At 33.7% G+C, this 24681-nt stretch overlaps 7 protein-coding genes across 7 annotated transcripts; 6 read left to right on the forward strand and 1 right to left on the reverse strand.

Moving 5' to 3' along the window:
- The first annotated feature begins 76 nt into the window (after window positions 1–76).
- On the forward strand, window positions 77–2813 carry PHYBLDRAFT_186634 (hypothetical protein). The gene is made up of 10 exons (XM_018439265.1): window positions 77–91; window positions 231–342; window positions 574–777; window positions 879–1004; window positions 1068–1323; window positions 1471–1615; window positions 1712–1879; window positions 1955–2088; window positions 2161–2266; window positions 2332–2813. Exons 2-10 carry the CDS (start codon window positions 237–239, stop codon window positions 2701–2703), a joined length of 1617 nt encoding a protein of 538 aa, XP_018293113.1. The 5' UTR covers window positions 77–91; window positions 231–236; the 3' UTR covers window positions 2704–2813.
- A 2167-nt stretch (window positions 2814–4980) lies between these two features.
- On the forward strand, window positions 4981–7323 carry PHYBLDRAFT_133059 (hypothetical protein). The gene is made up of 7 exons (XM_018429545.1): window positions 4981–5021; window positions 5101–5182; window positions 5289–5383; window positions 5484–5922; window positions 5999–6440; window positions 6534–6987; window positions 7058–7323. The coding sequence occupies exons 2-6, from the start codon at window positions 5111–5113 to the stop codon at window positions 6620–6622; spliced, it is 1137 nt and encodes a 378-aa protein (XP_018293114.1). The 5' UTR covers window positions 4981–5021; window positions 5101–5110; the 3' UTR covers window positions 6623–6987; window positions 7058–7323.
- A 1130-nt stretch (window positions 7324–8453) lies between these two features.
- PHYBLDRAFT_181047 (hypothetical protein) lies at window positions 8454–9797 on the reverse strand. Its single transcript, XM_018438407.1, has 4 exons — window positions 9693–9797; window positions 9508–9545; window positions 9272–9435; window positions 8454–9114 (listed from the first exon to the last, which is right to left on the reverse strand). The coding sequence occupies exons 1-4, from the start codon at window positions 9783–9785 to the stop codon at window positions 8798–8800; spliced, it is 612 nt and encodes a 203-aa protein (XP_018293115.1). The 5' UTR covers window positions 9786–9797; the 3' UTR covers window positions 8454–8797.
- A 2863-nt stretch (window positions 9798–12660) lies between these two features.
- On the forward strand, window positions 12661–13624 carry PHYBLDRAFT_167397 (hypothetical protein; the record flags this gene model as incomplete). Its single annotated transcript, XM_018435634.1, has 2 exons — window positions 12661–12940; window positions 13563–13624. 2 exons carry the CDS (start codon window positions 12661–12663, stop codon window positions 13622–13624), a joined length of 342 nt encoding a protein of 113 aa, XP_018293116.1.
- A 991-nt stretch (window positions 13625–14615) lies between these two features.
- PHYBLDRAFT_167398 (hypothetical protein) lies at window positions 14616–16852 on the forward strand (the record flags this gene model as incomplete). Its single annotated transcript, XM_018435635.1, has 3 exons — window positions 14616–14642; window positions 14968–15068; window positions 15847–16852. The coding sequence occupies 3 exons, from the start codon at window positions 14616–14618 to the stop codon at window positions 16850–16852; spliced, it is 1134 nt and encodes a 377-aa protein (XP_018293117.1).
- A 1691-nt stretch (window positions 16853–18543) lies between these two features.
- On the forward strand, window positions 18544–22887 carry PHYBLDRAFT_186637 (hypothetical protein; the record flags this gene model as incomplete). Its single annotated transcript, XM_018439266.1, has 13 exons — window positions 18544–18585; window positions 18828–18958; window positions 19233–19293; window positions 19609–19801; window positions 19951–19976; window positions 20035–20404; window positions 20478–20620; window positions 20795–20897; window positions 21107–21645; window positions 21707–21874; window positions 21942–22115; window positions 22211–22325; window positions 22409–22887. 13 exons carry the CDS (start codon window positions 18544–18546, stop codon window positions 22510–22512), a joined length of 2169 nt encoding a protein of 722 aa, XP_018293118.1. The 3' UTR covers window positions 22513–22887.
- A 552-nt stretch (window positions 22888–23439) lies between these two features.
- PHYBLDRAFT_67842 (Homeodomain-like DNA binding domain-containing transcription factor) lies at window positions 23440–24178 on the forward strand (the record flags this gene model as incomplete). The annotated part of the gene is made up of 3 exons (XM_018441856.1): window positions 23440–23621; window positions 23718–23859; window positions 23939–24178. 3 exons carry the CDS (start codon window positions 23440–23442, stop codon window positions 24176–24178), a joined length of 564 nt encoding a protein of 187 aa, XP_018293119.1.
- Between the last annotated feature and the right edge of the window lie 503 nt (window positions 24179–24681).

A 24681-nucleotide genomic window follows, 5' to 3' on the forward strand; every position in this document is an offset into this window, starting at 1 on the left:
CCATGTACTCAAAATGTTTTATTTTTATTTTTTTTTATTTGACTATTGACTTTCTTTTTTTTTTCTGTTTTTTTTTGTGAAGGCCAAAAAGGTTGCTATTTTTTTTTTTTTTTTTTTTTTTTTTGGAATATTTTATTTTATTTTATTTTATTTTATTTTTCTTTTAAAATATATATATATTTATATAAAAATATTAATATTAATATTAATATATTATATAATAAATAAAGTAAAGAATGTACCAGGACACTTTTGAAGAAGACGATTTGGTTGCCGAAGTCGAACTTGTCGCTCAGGCTCGTTACTCCCAACAATCTGATGTCGAAGACAACTTTGATGAAGGTAATATAGATAGATATATCTAATAGAATAGAAGCATTTTGGAAAAGAATTCCAAAAGTCTGTTATATACATGTATAATGTGAAATGCACACATTTTGAATTTCTTTTATAATATATATGTAAAGTTTTAGTTATACAAATGAAAAAGAAAGAATATATACCAATTATTATTATTATTATTATTTTGTTATTGATGATGATGAGGCTGATGATATTGATTATTCTGTAAAGATTCCACACAGCAGCAGCCTTCTGCTGTACAGATCCCGGACGGCGTTCGCAACTTTATCATGCACTTTTACCGCAACGTGTTGGACAGCAACGTCTATGAACTCCACAACATTTACGATTCTTCTTTCAACAAGCTTACCGACAAGTACTACACCAAGCAGGCTTGGCCCGAGGCTGAAGTCATTGCTCCCCTTGTGAATGATGGTAAACAGTGATTATAATCTATAATCTATAATGGATTTATTTATATAAAAAAACCCCCCATTTTACTTACTTTCTATTATCGTTGTTGTTTGTTGTTTCAGATCAAGTATTCTTGACTCTTTACCGTGAATTGTATTATCGTCACATCTATGCTCGTCTTACACCTACTCTTGAGCACCGTGTCCACTCGTACGAAAACTACTGTGATCTTTTTAACTACATTCTCAGTAAGTTTATATATATATATAAGCAAAAAACAAAAATTTAAATTGTAATCATCTATATAATAGACTCTGAGGGCCCTGTTAACCTTGAATTGCCCAACCAGTGGTTGTGGGACATCATCGACGAGTTCATCTACCAGTTCCAGTCCTTCAGTAACTACCGCGACCGTCTCAAGAACAAGACCGAGCAGGAGATTACCTTGTTGCGCACTAGCCCCCAGATCTGGAGTTGCTACAGTGTCTTGAACGTCTTGTACTCTTTCATCCAAAAGTCGCGTATCAACGAACAGTTGTTGGTCAGCAAGAATGGCGGTGATATGATGTGTGTATCAAGTAAAACCTTTCCTTCTTTTATTTTTTTGGGGTGTACATAAAGAAAGATAGTGTGTAGTCTGTGTCATTTATGGCTATGGTTATGGTTATGGTTTCAAGCAAGTTATTGACCTTTTATTCTTATTGATCTTATTAGGGAGGCTGCTGGTGAGTACGGATCTCGTCCTCTTTACAAGATGCTTGGATACTTTTCAATTGTCGGTTTGTTGCGTGTCCACTGCTTGTTGGGTGATTACATGCTTGCATTGAAGATGATGGACAACATTGTCTTGAACAAAAAGGTTTGTAAATATATACATATGTGTTTCTTGTATCAAATTTATACTGATATTGCTGTGTTTTTGGTTTTTTTTATAAACAAATAAACAAACAAATAGGCCATGTTTGCTCGCGTTACTGCATGCCATGTCACTACATACTACTATGTTGGTTTCGCTTATATGATGATGCGTCGTTATGCTGATGCCATCAAGGCATTCTCTACCGTCTTGGCTTTCATCCAACGCACCAAGCAATACCATGCTCGTTCTTACCAGTTTGATCAAGTAAGATATATAAATACAAATACAAACAATAATATTTTTTTAATCGACTTTGTATCTATCTCTCTTTGTTATTAGATTGCTAAGAAGGGTGACCAGATGTACGCCTTGTTGGCAATCTGCATTGCTCTCTGCCCCACTCGCCTCGATGAGAACATCCACTCTCAATTGCGTGAGAAGTATGGTGAGCAGTTGTTTAAGATGCAAAAGGGGTAAGTGGTGTATTTAGATATATAGATTTAAAGTCAATGATATTTAACCAAAATAATCAAAAATAATAATAGTGAAGAGTCTCTTCCGATTTACGAAGATCTCTGGCAATACGCTTGCCCCAAGTTTATTGCTGCTACCGGTGTCAATCTTACAAAGACTGAAAACGATCAATTGAATGTAAATACATATTTTTTTTTTTTAGATATCTATATCTATCTAATCACTTTCTTTTTTTTATATAGGATCCTCATGCCAACCAGCTCAAGATCTTCATGTCTGATATCCGTAACCAGATCATGCTGCCTACCCTGCGCTCGTTCATGAAACTCTACACCACCATGGGTATCGACAAGCTTGCCAAGTTCCTCGAGGTCGATGCTGAGGAACTCAAGGTGCACCTCTTGATCCTGAAGCAGAAGTCTCGTCAGTTCAAGTCTGTGACCGGGAACCTCCTTGAGGGTGAATATATGCCGACATCGGACTTGGATTTCTGTCTGAAGCAGGATGTGGTTCATATTGCAGAGAGCAAGGTTGGTCGTCGTTATGCGGACTGGTTCTTGCGCAACATCAACCGCTTTGAAGATATTGTTGCTGCTCTTGAACAAAAGGCTTAAAAAAAAATCAAAAAAGCAAAAAATCAAAAATAAAGAAAAATATAATTATAAATATAAAGAAAAAAGGGTTTTGAAAAAAGTAAAATAAATTTTGAAACATCATTACGTTCTTTCTTTCTTTTATATTATGAAAGTTTAGTGGAATATACAAGAGAAATGAAAGAAATTTATATATCCCTTTTTTGAAACAAAAACGGCCGGTTTGTTTATTGTGTGCTCCAAATGGAATTTGTTTTATTTTTGTAAATAAATATATTGTTCGTACAACTACAAGATAACATACAAGAAAATATATATATATATATACATAAAAAACTAAACGAGGCCTATTTTGTTTCCAATTCGATCAGCAAGAAAGCAAGAAAACAAAACAAGGAACTAAATAGAAAGATTTATTCTATTCTCCTTTATTTTCATTTCTTTCTTTCTCTTTCTTTCTTCTATTTAATTATTTAATTGTAATTATAATCTTTGTTTCTTTTTATATATATAAATATAATAATTGTATTTCATGACTGCCTATTCTCATAAATCAAAACTGTCTAGCTACAGTGCCGATAGAAGATGTGATCAGTTACGAGACGAACAACATAAACGAAACCAAATTGCTGCCCAATCGTTTATTGAAACAACTCTGGGTTCCCTTTTAGACTCTGATAATCTACACAAAGAGCTCCAGGATGGCATATTACTATGCGAGTAAGCTATATCAATAAAGAAATATATATATATATATATCAATAAAGAAATATATATATATATATATATCAATAAAGAAATATATATATAACATATATACATTAGAGTAATCAATCGTATACGCCCAGGAGCTGTTAGATCAGTTAGTCGCAAAAATGTACCATTTGTAAAGGTAATATGAAGAGGGAGTTTGTTATGAAAATCTTGCATTCAAATGAGAAACTAACAACCTTTTTTTATATATATCTTTCTCTGTAGATGCAAAATATTGGTCTATTCTTACAAGCTGCTCATGAAGTAAGATCCATTATATATAAAATAATATCAATTAATACTGTTGTTGTGATTCCCTTTTTTGTGAATTATTTTTTATTTTATATTTTTGTAGCTGGGATTGCAAAGTTCGGAACTATTTCAGACCGTAGATTTGTACGAAGCCAAGGACATGATAGCCGTAAATATAATAATATCTAGCTTGTTTGAATTTTCTTTTTCTTTTTTTATTTATTTATTTACTTACTTACAGCTTATAATGTAAAAACATATATTACTATCATAGGTAACCAATACAATCCTAACACTAGCAAGAGTCAACGCCAAACATCAGCCTTCTGCTGATCATCTGATGGCACATTTCCAAACCGGGAAATCCATGTTACTCTCTAGCAACAACCCCACGTCCTCAAAAGAGCAGTCTACAAAACAACCGTCGGTTCGGTACAGAAGAGCCACAGATGTCCGGAAAGTGTTTAATGTAGAGCCAAGCATATTGTCCGACAAGAAAACAAATCAGCACCATATCAAGGAAACCAAACATGAAACCCCTAGCCCTAGCCCTAGCCCTAGCATCATTGGCAGCACCAAAGATCATACAAACTACCAAAAAAAAGAAATAAAGGACGAAAACGAAAACGATACCTTGAGAGCCACACTTCGACTCACGATACCAGCCACAAATCCCACAAAAAACTCGGCAAAACTTTCGTCAGACAGTGGATATAGCACACTCAACCGCCCACCGTCCATGATCCTCGAAAGTCTAGCAGAAACACCAACAAAAAAGATGCTTACAAAACCAGCCATGCTTACTAAGCAGCAGTCGAGTCCTCTCTTGAGTGTACCAATAGACCCAAAGAAGAATAGTCTCAAGAGTAGCGGCCCCAGCATCAGCAATAGCAACAGTGACAATACTCCTGGTGAGTCATTAGCACCAAGTCCTGGCCAACCATCGCGCTCAACACCAATGAATTCATTACCACGCCAACACCTGAAACGCAAGACAAGCCAGTCAATCCATAGCAGAGCCAGTCGGTCAGAGGCAAGCTTGGTCCACTCGACATCGATCAAAAGACCAGACAATATCAAAGTTGTCTTGCGAAAAGAAGACGGATCAATTGAAGCACATTATGTAAGTTGGTTGGTTGCTGTAGAGCTAAGCAAAAAAAAATTTCTGGTGTTGTATATAATGTTGTTTTATCTTCCTTATTCTGGGTAGTAAAACATGACATATACATAGAAATTTGAATTTGAATTTGAATTTGAATAAACCAATAAATCAATGTGTATACTTAGCAACTTGGAAATAGTATTGGAAAAGGACAGTTTGGAACAGTCTACAGGTACGCAACAGACTATACACCTGATCTGCATCGATGTCTTTGATCCTTATCCTTATTGTGATATGTCTATGTATTCTAGAGCACTGGATATGCAAACAGGCGAGATTGTAGCCATCAAACGTATAAAGGTTGAAAATGTAGATATGGACAATGATATCATGGTAAGGAACATATATAAATGAATTAAATATGGTAAATCCAGAAAACCAAACTAACCTTGAATTTTCTGGATGTTTTACTCCTAATCTAACCATCTATTTTGGAAAGCTTGAAGTCGAGCTTCTCAAAAGCATGGCAAGTTCGAGTATCGTACGTTACATTGGGTTTGTTAGAGACGAAGAGCATCTCAACATTGTTTTAGAGTAAGGGATCTTATGCTTGCATCCATAAAAAAAATGATAGCAACAAGTCTAATCCTCTTTTCTCCCTGTATTTTTTTTAAAAAAAAAATTGGTTGTTTAGGTATGCTGAAAATGGATCGTTGCTTTCTACACTAAAGGCATTTGGAAGCCTTCCCGAAAAACTAGTCGGCTCATTCACCCACAAGATCCTGACAGGACTAAATTATCTGCATGCCCATGATGTTGTCCACCGAGATCTCAAGGCAGCCAATATCCTGACCACCAAAACAGGAGAAGTCAAGCTGACAGACTTTGGCGTGTCTTTCAACTTGCGCCTCAAGCAGGACGAGGCCGATATCCTGGCCGGCACACCGTACTGGATGGCCCCCGAGATTATCGAATTAGAAGGAGCGTCCACGAAATCGGACATCTGGTCGCTGGGGTGCACGATTGTCGAGCTCTTGACCGGCAAACCTCCCTATGCCAATCTCATTTCAATGTCGGCCTTGTACCATATTGTTGAAGATGACCATCCACCTTTACCTACCACCCTCTCAAAGGTATTATATATATGCACTCGCTCTTGTTTAACGTCATGTAACAATCTATTTTAATTAAAAAATAATAATTATGTAGCCATTGAAAGATTTCCTGTTGGCATGTTTTCAAAAAAATCCTTCAAATCGACCGACGGCAAAAGAATTACTTCAGCATCCTTGGATGATCCCACTTGCAAAGCTACATCCTCCACGTCCTTCTCCTCAGAGTACAAAAAGAAGTTCGGTAGCCATAAAACCAATAACACCATCTCCCTTACCATCCCCATCACCATCACCATCCCCAGGAGCATCTGAAGTAAAAGGAGAACAGAAGATTCCAAGTCACCCACCTCTGTCTTATAGATCCCAAACCTGCCCAGAACTCGACTTGGGACAATTGACTGATGACAAGAATTTGTTGGATATGAGTTATATCCTGGAGTACATCAAAAGCAATCCGATCATGGACACCCAGCGCGCCTACATTGAAACCAAGACAATTACAAAACATCAGTTTGTAAAATCCAACTTTGAAACAGGTACCTTCCTCCCCCAAAAAAAAAGAATTTTGCTTAGTATAATATAGAGTTGTATTCTTGGAGTTTCGAGTTTGTATTTATTGTAGTGTATAGCTATTGTATGTAAAGTATGTCAGGTAGCAGTAAAACGACATGCAGTATGTTGTGTTGGTAAGTTGAATCTTTTTTTTTTTGGACTTTAATTGAAATTGAAATTATTGCGTTTTTTATCAACTTGAAGCGTGTGTTATGATATGCCATGACAAGTGTGAATCAAGTGCTGGAGGATGCAGTTCATTACCTAGTCCTCAAGTAAGTGAAAAAAAATAAAAAATTATAAGATAAAATAAAATATGATGAAAACAAAAACTTGCTTAAATCTTATAAACATAATATAATCTTTTTATTACTAAATTTAAGGTTGAGTATCCGGAATCAACTGCATCAAAAGCAAATACCAACAAGCCAAGCAAATTTTCAAAGATAGTGGCCAATATCAAAAAGAACAATAGGAGCACTACCGATCTTTCCATTACTTCTTCTGACCATCATCAGTCTGTTCATCAGAGTAAGTAAATATATAATTATACAATTATTTTGTATTCATATTCTTATTGTTATTGTTATTGGTAATGTAGGTAGACCTGTTTCTACTGATCGATTGGTTGGCATGACTACAGATCATGATGGAGAATCAAGACGATGGTGGGATCGATTTGTATAAATTATATATATAACTATTATAATTTATACATGCATGTGTATATTTATAAAGAATCATCGCACATCTGTACAATCACTCAATCACTCTATCACTTGCTAGCACATTTGCACAAACACATCTATACATTATATATATCTATCTATCTGTCTATAAACATCTTTATATATCTCTTTAATCATGAAAATCTGTATTGAATTGAACCTTTTATATATATATAAAGCATTCTATAGCACACAATCACGATAGCAACCATAATCCAAACTCCATACAAATCTACAAGATAAACTATAGAACAAGAAATCTATTCCATTTTCACCTTTTTCCCCCTGGTCGGAAGATGCTGTTTACAAGCCAAAACAAAACATAAAAGAACTGTAAAGATTGGTTTAGAAATGAATTCTGTAGTCTACAGCATGTATATAGTAGGTATCTTTTGGTGTGTTACATGTAACCAATATTTTTCTTTTATTATAATATTTCATCTCCTCCAGTGCACGATGTTCATTTCCAATTTACTTGAATTGAAGCACAATTATATATATAAAACACAGACTGAAAATGAAGCACAAAAAGGCAATGATTAACTTTTTTGTATGTAAGCAAAATGTTATATACAATCAAGATGCAATATTACAGGAGAGAGGTTTTAATAGAGAAATAACCGTGTTTTCCCCTTTCTTTTCTATTCTATTCTATTCTACATCTTTATGCCTTTTTGTTATATAATCAAATGACTTGAGGGAGAATACATGAATCGATTGCGAATATTAGCACATCTACAAAATAAGAACTATTGCTCTGGTATTATTAATTTGATTGGAATCAGATTGACTGTATCTTAGAGTGGGCTGTCAAGTACTTTCTTTCTTAGATATTTATATTATGTTTCTGTGTAGTGATAATAATAATATACTGAAAATATGTCTTGTGAATTGGGTTGAATGTTTTCTTCTTGGTCTTCTCGGTCTTCTTTCATTTAGTACTACATATATACTCTCCTTTACTTCCTCCGGTCCAATAAGACATGTTCTCTATAGCATATGAAGGTTGTACCTAATAAACAACATTTTTTTTTTTATTTCTTAAAAAGCATGTGTGACAAATTCGTATAGTCGTATAATATCACTCACATCTCACCAACTTTCACTTTAATATGTGCGCACATCAAATTCATTCATTCATTCATTCACTTTTAAAAGTAATGTATATATATATATATATGAAAAGAGTACCCTTTTTTTTTGACAATCCATTCCACTCTATTCAACTTTAATTCAATCATCAATTATATAATACACACAATGGTTCTTATTGGGTTCATTATTCTTTTATATAAATAAATAAATAAATAAATAAAATAGTAGTAAAGAAAAGGTAAAAAGAAGATGGTGTATGTTTTTGTGTAAGATGTATTGAAATGTACTGTATTAAAATTATTTTCTTTCTCTTTTACCTAGATTCTTTTCTAAAGAATCACAAGGCAAGATTGAAAAGAATAAGTAAGTAGATAGATAGACAGATAGAAGAACAAAATAAAGTGCGTGTGTGTGAGAAAGAGAGAGAGGACTAAAGAAAGGTAGAAAGTAGAATATAGAATGAAAAATGAAATTCTTGTAATATCATTTCTATCTATCTTTCTTTTTTTTTGTTGGATTTAAAGCAACATGGCAGCGGCACCGACAGCACCAATGACAGCAGCAACACCGGCCTTAAGACCAGAGGCACCAGAGGACTTGGTAGATGAAGAAGAAGAGGAAGCAGCGGAATCACCAGAGCCGGAAGCAGAGGGAGCAGAGCCAGCCTTGGAAGAGCCAGCGTTGGAAGAACCAGAGGAGACGGCACCGGCGGCACCAGCGGCAGTGGGGGAGCCGGTCAAAGTGAAAGCATCGGGGGCACCGGGAGTGGCGGCCTGGATGACAAAGTAACCAGAGTAAGTGGGGTCACCCTTGTCAGTTGTGACCACCAAGACACCTATACATTTTCCAAAAATAAAATAAAGTAAATAAATGGATTTTGACAGACAAGTACATGAATCCGTCTTATAAAACATTCACTCTACAAATATATATATATATATATATATATTTGTACAAGGAATGGTTTATGAATTAAAGAGAATAATACTTACAGGCACCATCAGCAACGGTAGTGTTGGGCATGTTCCAGACAAACTGTCCATCAGAGACGGGGATGTTTGCGGTGGTGAGGGTGCTGACGAGAGTAAGGGCAGCAGAGTTACCGTGTCTGTACTCAATCTGGGTGATGGTGGTAGCAGTGGAGTTGGTAGGGATCCTGGATTATCAAATAATTTTTTTTTAAATATCGTTTCTTTCTTTATGTGTATATATATAAAAAAAAACATACCAGGAGATGATGTGGGACTGACCAGCCTGCCAGACAGTCTATGATTTGTAGACAATATATATTATTATTTAGTTATTGCAAAATCAGTACTGTTATATAGTAAGTCTTGAAACAAACAAAAAGAAATTGATGATCTGGATAGCCAAGAAAAGTTTTTTGTTTTTTGTTTTTTGTTTTTAACATACGTTCTGGATAGGAGCAGTGATGGAGATGCCGGGAACAGCACTGACAAAGGCAGCAGAGGCAGCGAGGAAAGAGACGATGGCAGCGAACTTCATTGAATAGAAAATAAGACAGATAGAAAGAAAGGGGGTCGAAAGGGAGAGGGGATGAAGTTTAAACGAGCCTTTTATACCAGTCAAAATAAATAAATAAATAAATAAATAAATAATTTTTGGTTGGTTGGTCAAATCTTTATTTTTATATTTGTACGCTTGCTAGTTCGTTTGCTCATTCGTTCGTTTATTGTTGTGTTACCATGTTGAGAACACAATATATCTATAATTATATATATAAAATAAATAAATAATACATAAAAATTAACAATTGTGAGAAATCAAGAATACATTTATATATATAAATTATTTGTTCTACACGTGGAAAATACCTTATAATCATCAGGAGAGAAAATCCAACACCAGGCCAAGCTATAGACACACAGACAGACATGTAAATACTCTTCTTCTTGTTTGTTGATGACTTGTTCAATTAGCAGGTATACCAGTCAATCAGAGTACAGCTATTTTGTATATAGCAACTTTTTTTCTTAAAAATAAAAATAAAAAATGCATGATCTTTTTACTACACAGGCAGAATTATTATTTATTAAAGAAACAAGTTAATGAGTGAATGAGTGTCAATTAGTCTTTCTTCAATTGTCATTAATTCCTTGTTATTCTTGATACTATGGCTATTAATTTTTTAAAAACATTGTTAAATAGACAGACAAATATACTTATATTATTAATATCATTTTTCTTTTCTTTTTGAATTGGATTCGGCGACTAAACTAGAATCCCTTCCGCTGAGATTCTTTTTATAGCCTTTTGACACACGGCTAACTTCCCCTCCTCTTTCTCCTTACCATAATCATAACATTGAACACTAAACACTGAAAGCTAAACCTTGTTTAATCATTTGACCATTCGACCCTTTTCACCAAAAAGAATCATATCTGTTGTTTTTATTTAGATGGGTATTTGTTTTGTTTCATTTCCTTTTTATATTCTACAAGTCCTTTTCTGCTTGTATTAATTAATTTCAATAGAAGCAATCTTCTGTAATCACAAACCAAAAACCAAAATCAAAAGATAGCCCTATTTTTGGGTATCTATTAAAACAAGGTATTTTCTGTACTCATTCACACAGACAAACTTTATCGCAATATGTATTCCGTACTTTGTCTTGTATTCAACCAGAAAAATCTAGCATTAAAGAGCGAGATTTGAACAATTTGCATTATCATTACCATCTATTCAAAATATTTAAATAGATAGATTTTGATGATAATATTCTGGGATCCAAGGCCTCTATTAACCTACAGCCGCTGTCATATTGTCGTCTTTACTCAACAAGATGGAAATAGATATCATAACCATACCTTCATTCACAGACACACACACAAAAAGAACCTTAAAATAATGCACCCAAACAATCACACCAGACTTGCATTAAAAGACTGTGGGTGTGGGCTTATAAATCAATCACCAAAATCAGGGATACCAAAGTTGACATTTATAGATATTATCACTATCTGTTTGATTGAGAAGAAAAAGAAAAAAGCTTAAATCTATATCCTTTTTTTTTACAAGAGAAAAAAAAGGGAGCGTATGGCCCTTGACCTTGACCTAAACTTTGATGGTAGAAGATGTCTTGTATAAATGAAATTATAGATTCATGGCATCATTCATATCCCTTTAGCTCCTCTTTCCTTCCCCCTCTTTTATATAATTAACAAAGCTTTCTTTTTTTTTAAAAAAAAATAAAGCTGCTCGAGCCTATAAACCCTTGCCAAAAAAATCCACAAATAATAATAATAATAATAATAATAATAGTAATAATAGAAAGGGAAGGATCTGTTGTGGCGTTAAAGGGAGTAGGAGTAGGAGTAGGAGTTAAGGGTAGGAGGAGGGTGAAAGGAATATGTCTTGTTTCTTTCTTTCCTGAGTTACTTTTTTTTATAGCTTTGATGACAGGCTATCAAAGGCTCTATGGCAGCAAGAGAAAGAAAAAAAAAAGACCTTTTAGTAAGTGAAAAACATCGGTTGTCTAGCATTTTCTTTTCATTTCAAATGAGAATAAATCATCCTTCTATACAATTTTTTCTATCACAATAAAAATCTGTCAGATCGGTTCGTGCATGAAAAGATTAGAAACAATGACAATATTGAAAAATAACCCCTACTTCCCCTCGCTTGTGTTATTGTCAAGTTTTTACCTGCCAACAAAAATCCAATTGGAGTGTTTGACAGACTGTACAGATTATCTATACATCTTTGACGAATTGCTTTTTTTTATTATTATTATACAGAATATTACAGGGCATATCTTTTAACCTATCAATACTTGTACGTTTGTGTATGCGATAACGAATAAGAGCATCAAGAATTTGGAAAACAAAAAAAAGGGCTCGCTTGTGCACAGTCTTTGTAAACACAATAAAGTCATCTGCTTGTTTATTCAATTCACCACGCCCTTTTTTTTTGTTTCTCTTTCTCTCATTCTCTTATTCCAATGCATCCTATTCACAATGTCCATCCTCATTAACCAAATTTAATGGCATACATTTCACGGCATCAGTATTCTCAAAAACTATCCTGACTTTAATCATTATACACTTTATAAGCAAAAACAGAATCTATAGTTAAAGACGGCTGTCAATACTACGTTAAAGTATGCAAATACTATTTTATTTATCTTCAGATTCATTCAATTAGATTAATTTCTTCCTATAAATGAGACTTCCTAATTACAACATTAACTTCTTCAATAAAGTAAAAAAAAAATGGTTAAAAGCGTGTTTTTTTTATTAAAGTTGACAATAGCTAAGAAAGACTTTATTTATTTATTTATTTAAAGATATATATAAAGAAACTATTTTATTTGATTTAATTTCACTTAATATTCTTTTACATGAGTAAAAGAATAAAAAGCATGACACCAAGTTCTTTGTCCCCGCATTACGCGGCTCAATCTCCTTCAGGACGTAAACCTGACTTGGTAGCGAAGGAGGTGCTGAAATGGTGGCAAACCAACGGAAAGCACCCGTTCATCCAGCCCCACATCTCGTCACCGAGTAATGTGGGTGCGAACTCGCCAGAGAATTTACCACTAGGTGATAAGGTCCAGCTCATTCGACTACCAGTAGCTTCACCGTCAGCCGTTAAAGAGTTCAGTCAGGTTTGCAGTGAAGAGCCAGCACATCTCACCACAGGTTAGACCTCCCTCCCCCCAGCATCATGATTCCACATTGGCGATGCGATGTACACAGTAGTCTTTCCAAAAATGAAAAGAGACCATGCCCCACGACTTCTCAGAATTAACTGAGCTGGCGAGTAACAACTTTCACTTTCCGATGCTTGTAGCATGGAAGAATCTCCCTGCAACGGTCGCAAAAGACGCCTCACTATGAAACCGGGACTGTTGTTGCTCAAGGAGAAAACAAACGACACGCGTTGGAGGGGTTCTATTTGTAACAGAAAAACTTTTTATCTGCGATTAAAGTTTAGGACTGCGCTTTTTGTCAGTCTTAGATGTCCACGTCAGAGCAAACGTGATATAGCTGTATATTCTTTTTACTGAGTTTGTGTAACTGTTTTAAGGCAGAATAGACAGTTAATAATATTCAATCAAATTACTATATAATACGACTTTTTCAAAGTGAAGCAAAGTAAAGCAAAGAAGCAAGGAAAGGTTCGGTATTGATCGGTGTAGTAATAACTCTCAAAGTGGAGTACAAGTTTCTAAAGGCGATTTGTAGGTCACTCTAAAGTGGTCTGTGCACTTTTTGTCCAAATATATAAGAGACAATATTTTTATTTTTCTTGTAAAAATAGACATAAAAGAGACCCAAAAACTACTAGGAAGTAAACGCCGTATATTTCAAGGCGATACTTAGCAACAAGTAGAAAGCGAAAAGTATACAGACATATTATCTGGATCATTACAATACAATAGTTGGCGGAATTTTGAATTCCAGGTTGAGTTTTATTGAAATGAGATTATACCGATAAGTTGAAAGTAAAGATTATTGCTTGGGACAAAGCAGTTACTTTAACGAAAGTTATACTTTACAAAGAGAAGTACCATAAAATTGTAATAGTATTTTCAAAGAAGAAAAGATTGCTTGGTATTAATCTCTCTCTCTGTGTGTTTATTAAATACTAAAATGTTGCTTTCTTTCCAAGATTGCTTCTTTTGCCGTGCTTTTAATCTATTGGTGCTGTAACAATTAAAAGTTTCGTAATTTTGAACTTAAAGATTGGAATCGTTTCTTAAAAGAAAATACAGGTCTAATTGTACAAGATCTTAACTTGTATTTATCAAGTATATCCTACTACTAGAATATACATGTAGCTCTTGATTATAAAAGTTTGAATTTGCTCTTCGCATACTTCTTTTATTAACCAAAAGAAAAACGACAATAATAATAATATTCTGAAACTAATAGAGAGGGAATAGATTACTACAAAGCATGGTGTTCTCTTTTAGCCCAATTCCAACCCTCAAGTCTCCCGTATAGCTATAGAGAAGGAAGGAGAAATTGGATATTTAAGTCGGACTGGACCATACACTTTGCTTTTTCTTCTCGAATATCAACACACAAAATTGACCACACACATATATATAATTTTAGTCTTTCTCTGGAAGTATGAATTCGTCTTTTGTAAACTTCAATTTACTTTTAGCACTCTTTTTCTTTAGGTATTTCTTTGGTCAGTTGATCTAAAGAAAAAAGATAGAATAAAAGCCTTGTATGGAATAAAATGATATCCCAAGTGTACTTACACTGGTTGCTAATAAAAACGAACATTTCTTTTGACCACCCCAGAATATCTCGATCTATCTTTTTTCTTTCTTTTTCCTAGTGAACACATTTAATTTCAATTATGAATCCACACACGTTTCTTCTAGAGGTAATAGGTGTGAAAGCTGTTATATTTATAAGATGCCTTTAAGAATAATCTATTTGGACTTCTTCTTTTTTCTTTATCTTAAGCATAAAAAACAACAGAAACTCCTAGTCGCTTAGTATTCTGCATTGATTTGGACCAATAAATACAAAATGAGAAAAAATTGAAAAAAAAAACTTTACAATAGGGACTGTAAATATATCTTTTGCTAATGATGAGCTCTTTACTGAAAATAATATTTTCTGTATATTGTCTTTAAAAGAAGAAATTGTTCAATGCAAACAAGTAACTTTATACATCTATTTATTTATTTATTTATTTATCAAAGTTCATTGTTATCTTTCTCCAAATGGACGAGTTAGTTCACCGCATTAAATCTACCTTGGGCTTTGGTCAAGACTACAGTATGTTCTCTAGATGTAACAAAATGTAAGTGAAATAAACCAATAAGCCGGAAGACTGGAAGGTTTGGCTGGTGGAGTATTCAAGGAAGTAGCGCTCATATCTTTCGTAATCTTACCTTTTCATTCTTTTTGAGTGTGCCTTATAGACCCTGTCTACGTATAGCATTCTTTTGTGGATGGCACAGTTCAATTTACTTTAAAGAAGAAGAAGAAAGGAAGGGAGTTGTCACTTCAAGTCACTATATTCTAATTTTTGGACTCGATCTTTTCTTGCTTTTTTTTTTTTTGATATATTGCAATCATGCAGTCACACACATATATATTTAAGAAGAAGAATAAAAGGATCCCTTGCCATTTCAACATGACAGTATCATTATTATTTGGCATGGATCGTACAAAGCTTTTGATGATTGAGTATTAGATATAAATATTTGTTTAGCATTTGATATGGGTATTCTGATTTACATCATATATATATACATTGGTAATCACCGTCAAGCTACAAGGGTAATATGAGACTCTTGGAACAAAAGGCTTGATGTTTCTCTTAGAGCAAGGTTTTATACACACATATATATATTTGGCTTATGAAAAGGGGAAAATGATTTTGTGCTATTTGCTTTAAATTTTATTGATATGCTTCTCTTTCCGCAATCATATTATTTTTCTTGATTGATTGATTGATTGATTGATTGGCACTCTCTTTCTCCCGCTCTCTCTTTACTTGTTGTTGGTTAATATTACTATTAGAAAAGTAATACCAATATATATAAATATAAATATATAAAAGAAGAAGAATAAAGGATGCTACCACTTACTGGTATCTTTATAACGTTTGCTCTTGCGACAATATTCATCAGCTACACTTACCAGGGTGTTGATCTTTATCTTCCCAGCTCTTTTTCTCCCTTGACACGCGCCTTGGGATCTTTGAAAGGGATTTCGTATACCAAAAACAGGCCAGGCTCAGACCGCCCCACTTTGGGGATCGCAGGCACCAAACCATCGGTTTTCAAACCTGTTTTCAAGCCCGTCTGGTCAACCTTTGGTCTGGATGACCAGCACGATGATAACCATCCAAAGCCTACTCTGGTCAAAAGCAGGGTTCCCGAAGCCCCAACCAGAACATTCACAGTCCTGATTTATGTGTCGAATACCAGCCCAGGCCAGCAGACTGGTTTAGCAAGTCATATAAGATACAATACTACTCGGACGATTACTGCCTACCGATTCCCACCCACCGAAACACCTCTTGGTGCATCCAACGCCACCGACAGAAATAATGACAGGGATAACAAGAATAAGAATAGATATACCTATACTATTACAAAGTACAGAAGAAAGCATGTAACCAGAACAGTCACCAGTCACGGTCCGATTAAAGTAGACCAAATGGCTACAAGTGCAGACGAAAGTGCAAGGATAAAACCGACGCCTTTTGATACAAACAAAGAAGCCGGCTTTCAAGAGATTATCGACCAATCAGATCAGGCAGACCAATCAGAGCTATCTCCAGCTCAAAAGGCCAACTTGAAAAATTACATATGGCTTACTATCCCGTTCACTGGTCTTCGGCTGGCCTTCTACATCGTTGTGCCGCCTAGGATGTGTATAAGTCTAAAGTATGAATTTCTCTGCTGGGAAACGACTCAAGAAGAGATTGATTTGATGCTAGGCCAAATCTCTGTGGTTGCCGTGCCTGGCTTGTTATTTTTTGCGGGTTGTCTTTGTGCGGCTGTAATGGATAGCCTGAAAATCGTTGTTGGTAGTCTAACTCGGTTAAAAAGACGATATTTCTGTTTCTATTGATTATTTTTTAATTATATATATATATATATATATCTGTACATTTTTTTTAAAAAAAAAATAGCTAAATATCATATAAAGAAAGAAAATAATTTTTCAAAAAAAAAAAAGTTGTTCAACGAGTGTGTTTTATTATTAATTATTTCAAAGAAAAGGGTATTTCAATTGAGATTTGATTTATACAATGAAAGAGAGAGAGAGAGAGAGAGAGAAGCAGTAGATTGGTTGGTTGGTTGGTTGGTTGGTTGAAATAAAATATAAATATAAAATTAAACAAAGGTGGTTGGAATCCGATATTTTCTTGAGTAACGTCCGGAAGAGTCATCTTGCCGATCTAGACACAGAATAACCCAAAACGAAATTCCGAGGGTGAGGGTTGTACAAATGGTATTCAAGGTGAGATTTTCCACATGCCATTTGGTTGTTGTCTTTAAAGAAAAAAGAATATAAAAATCTTCTTGTGCCTTGTAAATATTGTCGAAATACATATATATATATATAAAAAATTGAACCAATTAATAATCTATTTATCTAATTATTATTTCTTTTTAACGGGAGAGAAAAAGGGAGATTTCAAAAGCAAAGAAGAATAAGAGGTTGACTGCAATGATAAGTTGTGGGCTGATAATTATTTGGCTGATCTTGTTGTTACTGCTGTTGTTACTGCGACTATGAACAACCTGTTAAATATCGAATTGAAATCTGTAAACACTGAATACCCCCTCCTTCTCATTTTGAATGACAACACGACAGGACAGACCACATGACTGGCACTGGTTTGCTTTTTCTATTTGTTGTATATTTATAATGAAATCAAATCAAATGAAACAATATTGATTGAAACTATATATAAATAAATAAATAAATAAATAAATAAATAAAAAAGGATCAATTTTATTTTTGAAAGAATTGATGATTAATATGCCCCAATCATTTATTGATTCACAAATGGTTCTATTTTCTTTCTTTTTTTTTCTTGAGAATTGTAATCACTATATTCTGGTTACTTAATGGTTATTGAGACTAGTGACTACAATCATAATTAGTACAAATACTATAGAACATTGGACTCAAAATACATACATATATACATACATTTGTATATATATATGTATGTATGAAATCACCGCAAGGGAAACAATGAATCCATAGATGGCAAATGTGGCTTTCAGATATATAAAGATACAAAGAATACATATTATTATTATTTTTATTATTAAAAATGTTTCTTTCTTTCTTTATAAAATAAAAACAAAAAAAAGGTACAAAAACTACTATATCTTTTGTTCATTTATATAGAAAGACAAAAGGAAGAAAAGAAAGAAAGAAAAGAAAAAGAGCAAAAAAAAAAAAAAAAAAAAAGCGTCACACCCATTTTTTTTATTTTTATTATTAATTTATTTATTTTCCACTATAAAGACTTGAAGGTTTTACATTCGAGGTTTGATATTTTTTTTTTTTCGATTCAGCATTAAATATATATATTTTATATATATATTTATTTATATTAACAAGTTCTCTCTTTCTCTCTTCCTCTTTTCCTTTACTTCTTTTCCTCTACCTCTTCTACCTTTGCCTTTATCTTACTCTTCATTATACACATATTATATACAATATATACAATATATAAAGACATTTCGATTTCCGTTACTTTCAAGCTAGACAGAGACAGACAGACAGACAGACAGACAGATATGTCATTAAAAGATATTAAACCGACAGAATACTATGACCAAGTATAGTATCTTCACAAATACCTATAGATAGATATATAGAAATTATTTCCTATTGTCTTGAATATTTCTGTAAAACGAAGCCTCCCAACTGTTACAACAAACTATTATTTTTATTTTTTTTTTATTACAAGATAAATTCTTTTTTAAAAAAAAAACACACACACACACATATATATATATAAATAAACATTCTAATCGAGGTCATTTTACCTCTTCAAAAAAAAACTATAATAATAATAAAGGACAATGGCGGAGCGATCCCTGTCTTCCGTCCAACCATGGAACAATTCAAAGACTTTAAAGCATTTATGGAAGCCATAGACAGCTACGGAAAGCTATCAGGAATAGTCAAGGTGATTCCTCCCAAGGAATGGTAATAATAAATGATAATAATACTATAGATTCGAACTGAATGAATCGACCAATGAACGAATGAACGAACATTTATATATATATACACATTTCCATTTCCATTCACATGTAAAATGTCAATTGAAATGGAAATGTTCATTGTGTTCATTATACATTGGCATTTATATATATATAATACATTTACTCCCACCCTCACACAATAACAACAACAAAGAAGAAGAAGAAGAAGAAACAATTTGCCATTATATTTAGTCAATGTTGATATGTCTATTTAGGAAGGACAATCTACCTGACATTAGCCAAGGCCTTGAACGAGTCCGGGTCCAAAACCCAATTGTAAGCCATAATTTCTTTTTTATTATTATTCTATTCTATTATAGTAATTAATAATCACTAAATAAAGAAGAAGAAGAAGAATGAATAAAGCCATTTTAGATACAAAAGAAAGAAAGAATCAATAGTAAATAATAGCAGTAGTAGCAGTAGTAGCAGTAGCAGCAGCAGTAATAGTAATAGTAATAGTATATAAATATTAATTAATAATTAACTATATCAATAATAATAACAACAACTGACAGCTGGTACGACATTGTCTGTGTCTGTGTGCGTGTGGTGTATAAATGTGTACTGTATTTTATCTTACCATTTTAGATTCAACATATCATTGGAAGTCAAGGTGTTTACACACAGACCAACGTAGAGAAACGACGGCCATACACCTTGAATCAATGGCATGCGCTGTGCGAAAAGACAGAGCACAGATTGCCCGACATTGGAGCCGATCGTACATCTGTTGTCCCGGTTACCCAACCACGCAAGAAGAAGATCCCCACACAAGAAATAGGTAAATATTTATAAATAAATAAATATCACAAGCCCATTAGTCTTTCTTTTCTATGCAGCCTTACTTTTAGAATCTGGTTTTATTTAACCAAAAAAAAATAATTAAGCTCCTTTAAATATCTTATATACCTAATATACATGCACATATAGTAAATGCTCCTGCTCCATTCGCCAATGTAAGTCAAATTGACATTTGTGATCCTTTGGACATTCTTGTCACACCTTGTTTTATAGACACGATCAAAGCGAAAGTCAGCTGTCAGTAGTCGTAGTAAAAAAAGTAGCAATACTATCAATAGTACTCACACACAACCCACCCACTTAAACTCTCCACCTCCATCACCAAAGACGCCCACCAACTCTGGACCGACAACCAAACCGTCGTTACTATCATCATCAATATCATCAATATTAAAAAATAAACGTCAAATCCTTGCAGAAGAAATCAGTCTAGCCGAATCAACAAAACCTGTCCCACTCGACTTTGATTCCAACTGTCTCAATCCTGAGAAATACGATGTTAATTACTGCAAAGAACTCGAACGTGAATACTGGAGAAATCTTACATTTACCCAACCAATGTATGGAGCCGATATGGTTGGCAGTAAGTTTTTCTCTTCTTTTCTTATATAAATATTTATCCAACTTTATATTTACTTGGGATATATTCTTGTTAGCTTTATTTGATACGTCTGTTAGCTCTTGGAATGTTAACAAACTGGACAATCTATTAAATCGTCTGGGAGTTACCTTGCCTGGTGTCAATACACCTTACTTGTACTTTGGAATGTGGAAGTCTACTTTTGCCTGGCATGTAGAGGTACGAGTTCTTGCTTCCATTTTTTTTTACTATTGATTTCTTAAAGGAACAAGTAATATCTTTTATGTTACTTTGTGTAAGATTATAGTTAGTATCTGACCACACCTAAAAGAAGAAGAAGAAATCAAATCAAAACAAAACAAAAAAACAAACAAACAAACTTTATTTGTGTAGGACATGGATCTTTATTCGATCAACTACCTTCACGTTGGTGCACCTAAACAATGGTACTCTATCCCTACTACACACAGCAAAAAGTTTGAAGGTGTAATGCAAAGTAAAGTATCATATGAACCCACAAAAGGAATAAGAATAGGAATAGGAATGGAAAAGTATCATTTTACCAAAGTAGTAGCAGCAGCAGCAGCAATAGCAGCAATAGCAGCAATAGCAGTAAATCATTGCTATTATTATTACTTTTTTTTTTCTTTGGGTTTTGAAACAAATACTAATAATAATAATACTAATAATCATCATTATCATTAGATATATTTTTTCAACAACACAAGGCTTGTCATGAATTCCTGCGCCACAAGACATTTATAGCCTCACCCAAAGTACTGGCTCATCACGCCATACCTGTACACAGATGTGTTCAGCATGAGGGTGAATTTATGATCACATTTCCGTTTGGATATCACTCGGGCTACAATCTTGGCTTCAACTGTGCTGAAAGTGTGAACTTTGCTATCGACTCATGGCTAGAGATCGGGAAGCAGGCAAAGGCATGCAATTGTATCAACGACAGCGTTATGATTGATGTGTCAGTCTTGGAAGAGCACCAAAGACAGCAACAACCTGAAGATGAATATAATGTTGTTGATGATGATAATGGAGATAAAGATCAGTACCAGAATCAATATAAGCATAATCAACAACCAAAACAGCAACTTCAAGAACAAGTACAAACATCCCGTAGAGAACCAAAGAGTCGGATTAACAAAAATATTATGTCAAAAAAGAAAACAAAACCGAAAAATAAGAAACAAATCACAACAATCAATTCCAATCAAACATCTCAAAAGGTAACATATATAGAGTTTTGTCCTTATTTTCTTTTTCTTTTTGGGACTTATATTTGTGTAGTGCGTGCTTTGCTCTAGTGATGAACCTACTGATATGGCCACTGTCGAAGGCAACCCTGTGCACAGACTGTGTGCAGAAGTTATACCTGATACTTATCCAGATATGCTACAAGATGGTACAAACGTAATAAATGGAGTCAAGGATATTCCTAATGCCCGATGGAGATTGGTAAAAAGGATATATAGAGATATGTACATGAGTATTATTCTTTTATTGACTTACAAATCATCAATAGGTTTGTCAATATTGTCGTATTCCTGAAGGAGCATGTACACAATGCTGTAGTGAACGTTGTTGTCGTTCTTTCCATGCTACCTGTGCAAAGGAAGCAGGAGCGACGATGCTTCGGCGAATTACAGAAGACGATGGTCACATAATTTATGATGTGTATTGCAGTCAACATGATCCAGTAAGATATATATATAGAAAGATTTGAATTGGGTAAACTCATCAATTCTTTTCTCTCTCTCTCTGTGTGTATGTGTGGGAATGTATCTTGTTTAGAAGTCTCAAGAGAAAAGGAAAAAAGAAAAACAATCATTTGTTGATAGTATGATGGTAGAAATGAAGATTGGACGACAAGTATCTATACATTGGAATGGGGCAGAAGCAGCAAGAGGTTAGTAAAAAGCAGCAGCAGTAGTGGTAGTAGTGGTAGTAGCAGATAATAATATCATACTTGAAACTTATACATGTACATAGGGCTAATTGAATATTGGAATGCATCAAAGCAAACTTGTCGAATTGCATTTGAAGATGGCATTTCAAGAAATACACCTTGGAGAGATATCAGATTCACACTCTGAGTATCCATAATTCCCTCCTATCTCTCTATCTTGATTTCTTGATTTCTTCATCTTTTGTACATCTTTCTTACACTACAACACTATATTATTGTCTTCTTTTTGTCCATCTTCTTTGCTTTTACGTTTATTATATTTCCTAATAATTTGCTTTGCTCTACACTGTTCTGTACTGTACTGTTCTGCTTCCTTGTTGTTTTCTTATATTATGTATGTATTCATGTATGTATCTCCTCCAACCTTTTTTTCTTACTTTTTTTTATCCTTAACCACCTTTCTCTTCTACCCTCTGTTATCTATCTACCTACATATATATATCTGTACATGTGTTCTTTCTTTTAAAAAATAATAATAAATAAATAAATGGTTTCAAAAGCGAATCCACCGTCAAGAGAATGCTATTAGATGATTTTTTTTAAAAAAAAAAATCGGACGTTATTTACCAATTGAATCAGGTCAAACGAGTATTCGAGGAAAATAATGCAATAAAGCGATACTTGAGTAGGCGAAATCCATAAGAGAAAAAAAAGAAAGGTCTTGGAAGTTGCCTTTACACCACAGAAAGAGAATATCAATGCATTGAGCAGATATACTTATTCAAAATATCATTCAATTTATTAAACGTTTGTTAAATATATGCTTCCAAGCCTTTGCCTTTGAGAAAGCTTAAAAAAATCCATCACTCAATTGTGTTGCATATATTACAAAACCGCGTTCATTTTCTCTTTAAATATAATAGGTATTCTTCTTACGGTGTATATCGTATTGGAAAGTTCAATAAGAATTCAATCTAATTTCATTATATTTCTGATTCTCTTATTGTGTGACTTCTGGCGCATTATGGTAACTTTGACTCTGATTTTTTTATTATATTTTAAAAAAAAAAGAAACGAGAATATTTATTTAATCAATTATTTTCTATCATTTGTCATGGCTGATTACACAAGTGTTAAAACGGAAGAAATCGAATCCAATCCAGTTCTCAATGCAGAAGAGCAAAAACTCAAAGACAAGCAAGAATGGGTCAAGAACTTTCGTCTAAAGTTTTGTGTCCGTCCCGAGTTTGAAATCACAAAAAACATGATTCATGACGATGGCACTTTGAATCAAGAGTAAATACATCTATATATATAGTTATTTATTTATAAATACGTGTGCGCATATCTATTGAATAGAATCTCTAATAAAGCTATATATTTATTATTTAGTTATTTCCGTCCTCCAAAGGGCTTAAAGAAAGAAGAAGCACGTAAATGGACTGATGTCGAAAAGAGTTTGTTGATTCAGGGCATTGAGCAATATGGAATCGGTCACTTTGGAGAGATCTCCAAAGAACTGTTACCGAAATGGGTAGGGTTTTCTTTCTTTCTTTCTTTTTCTTTTTTTTTTTGTATATGTGTATATGTGTATTTATTGGTATCTTTATTAGTCTACAAATGATCTACGAGTCAAATGTATTCGATTGATCGGTCGCCAGAACCTTCAATTGTATCGTGATTGGAAGGGTAACGAGGACTCGATTATGAAAGAGTATGAACGGAACAAAAAAATTGGTCTCAAGTATGGTGCATGGAAACAAGGTGTTTTGGTTTATGATGATGCTGGATTTGTGGAAAAGGAATTGACAGGTCAAGAACCAATAGTATCCCAAGACATGGAAATGGATTAGAATACAAAATAGATATAGATATGTATATGAATTGAACTTCTTCTTTTTTGTTTCATCTTCATTGTTAACAGCATCATTATTTTATTTTGTTTTGTAAATAGGAAAAAAATCATCATTAAAACCATATATGCTCCACACAAGCATACATTCTTTACTATTATTACCACTATGATTATTTTACAATGAAAATAGAGGACAGCTTCAAATGAAGACGAGCAAAAGACAAGAGGTTACCGATATTTAAACCCTTTGATCCAAATAACTATTATTTCTAGTGTGATTATAAAGAATCTTTCTTTAAAAAAGGGGATTCTTTTTAATGTCACATTTTTTACTCTGTTTTATATATATATATATATGTGTGTGTGTGTGTGTGTGTGTGTGTGTAGGTATGTATGTATGTATGTATGAAAATAAAAAGAAAAGAAAAAGGGAAGAATCCTATTATAGATTATTGCACTATGATGCTTGATCCAAAACTGTTGATTATGGTCGGACATTCA

Source organism: Phycomyces blakesleeanus (assembly GCF_001638985.1).
Source record: "Phycomyces blakesleeanus NRRL 1555(-) unplaced genomic scaffold PHYBLscaffold_8, whole genome shotgun sequence".
NCBI lineage: Eukaryota > Fungi > Mucoromycota > Mucoromycetes > Mucorales > Phycomycetaceae > Phycomyces > Phycomyces blakesleeanus.

What these genes read in the sequence shown, in the direction of transcription:
- PHYBLDRAFT_186634 (XM_018439265.1), top strand. Translation starts at nt 237, where the DNA reads ATGTACCAGGACACTTTTGAAGAAGACGATTTGGTTGCCGAAGTCGAA. An exon ending in TGCTCCCCTTGTGAATGATG is followed by an intron (nt 778 to 878) that starts GTAAACAGTGAT and finishes TTGTTGTTTCAG; the next exon opens with ATCAAGTATTCTTGACTCTT. An exon ending in ACATTGTCTTGAACAAAAAG is followed by an intron (nt 1,616 to 1,711) that starts GTTTGTAAATAT and finishes ACAAACAAATAG; the next exon opens with GCCATGTTTGCTCGCGTTAC.
- PHYBLDRAFT_133059 (XM_018429545.1), top strand. Translation starts at nt 5,111, where the DNA reads ATGCAAACAGGCGAGATTGTAGCCATCAAACGTATAAAGGTTGAAAAT. An exon ending in ATATGGACAATGATATCATG is followed by an intron (nt 5,183 to 5,288) that starts GTAAGGAACATA and finishes TATTTTGGAAAG; the next exon opens with CTTGAAGTCGAGCTTCTCAA. An exon ending in CATCTCAACATTGTTTTAGA is followed by an intron (nt 5,384 to 5,483) that starts GTAAGGGATCTT and finishes TTGGTTGTTTAG; the next exon opens with GTATGCTGAAAATGGATCGT.
- PHYBLDRAFT_181047 (XM_018438407.1), bottom strand. Translation starts at nt 9,785, where the DNA reads ATGAAGTTCGCTGCCATCGTCTCTTTCCTCGCTGCCTCTGCTGCCTTT. An exon ending in TCACTGCTCCTATCCAGAAC is followed by an intron (nt 9,546 to 9,692) that starts GTATGTTAAAAA and finishes TACAAATCATAG; the next exon opens with ACTGTCTGGCAGGCTGGTCA. An exon ending in TACCGTTGCTGATGGTGCCT is followed by an intron (nt 9,115 to 9,271) that starts GTAAGTATTATT and finishes GAAAATGTATAG; the next exon opens with GTGTCTTGGTGGTCACAACT.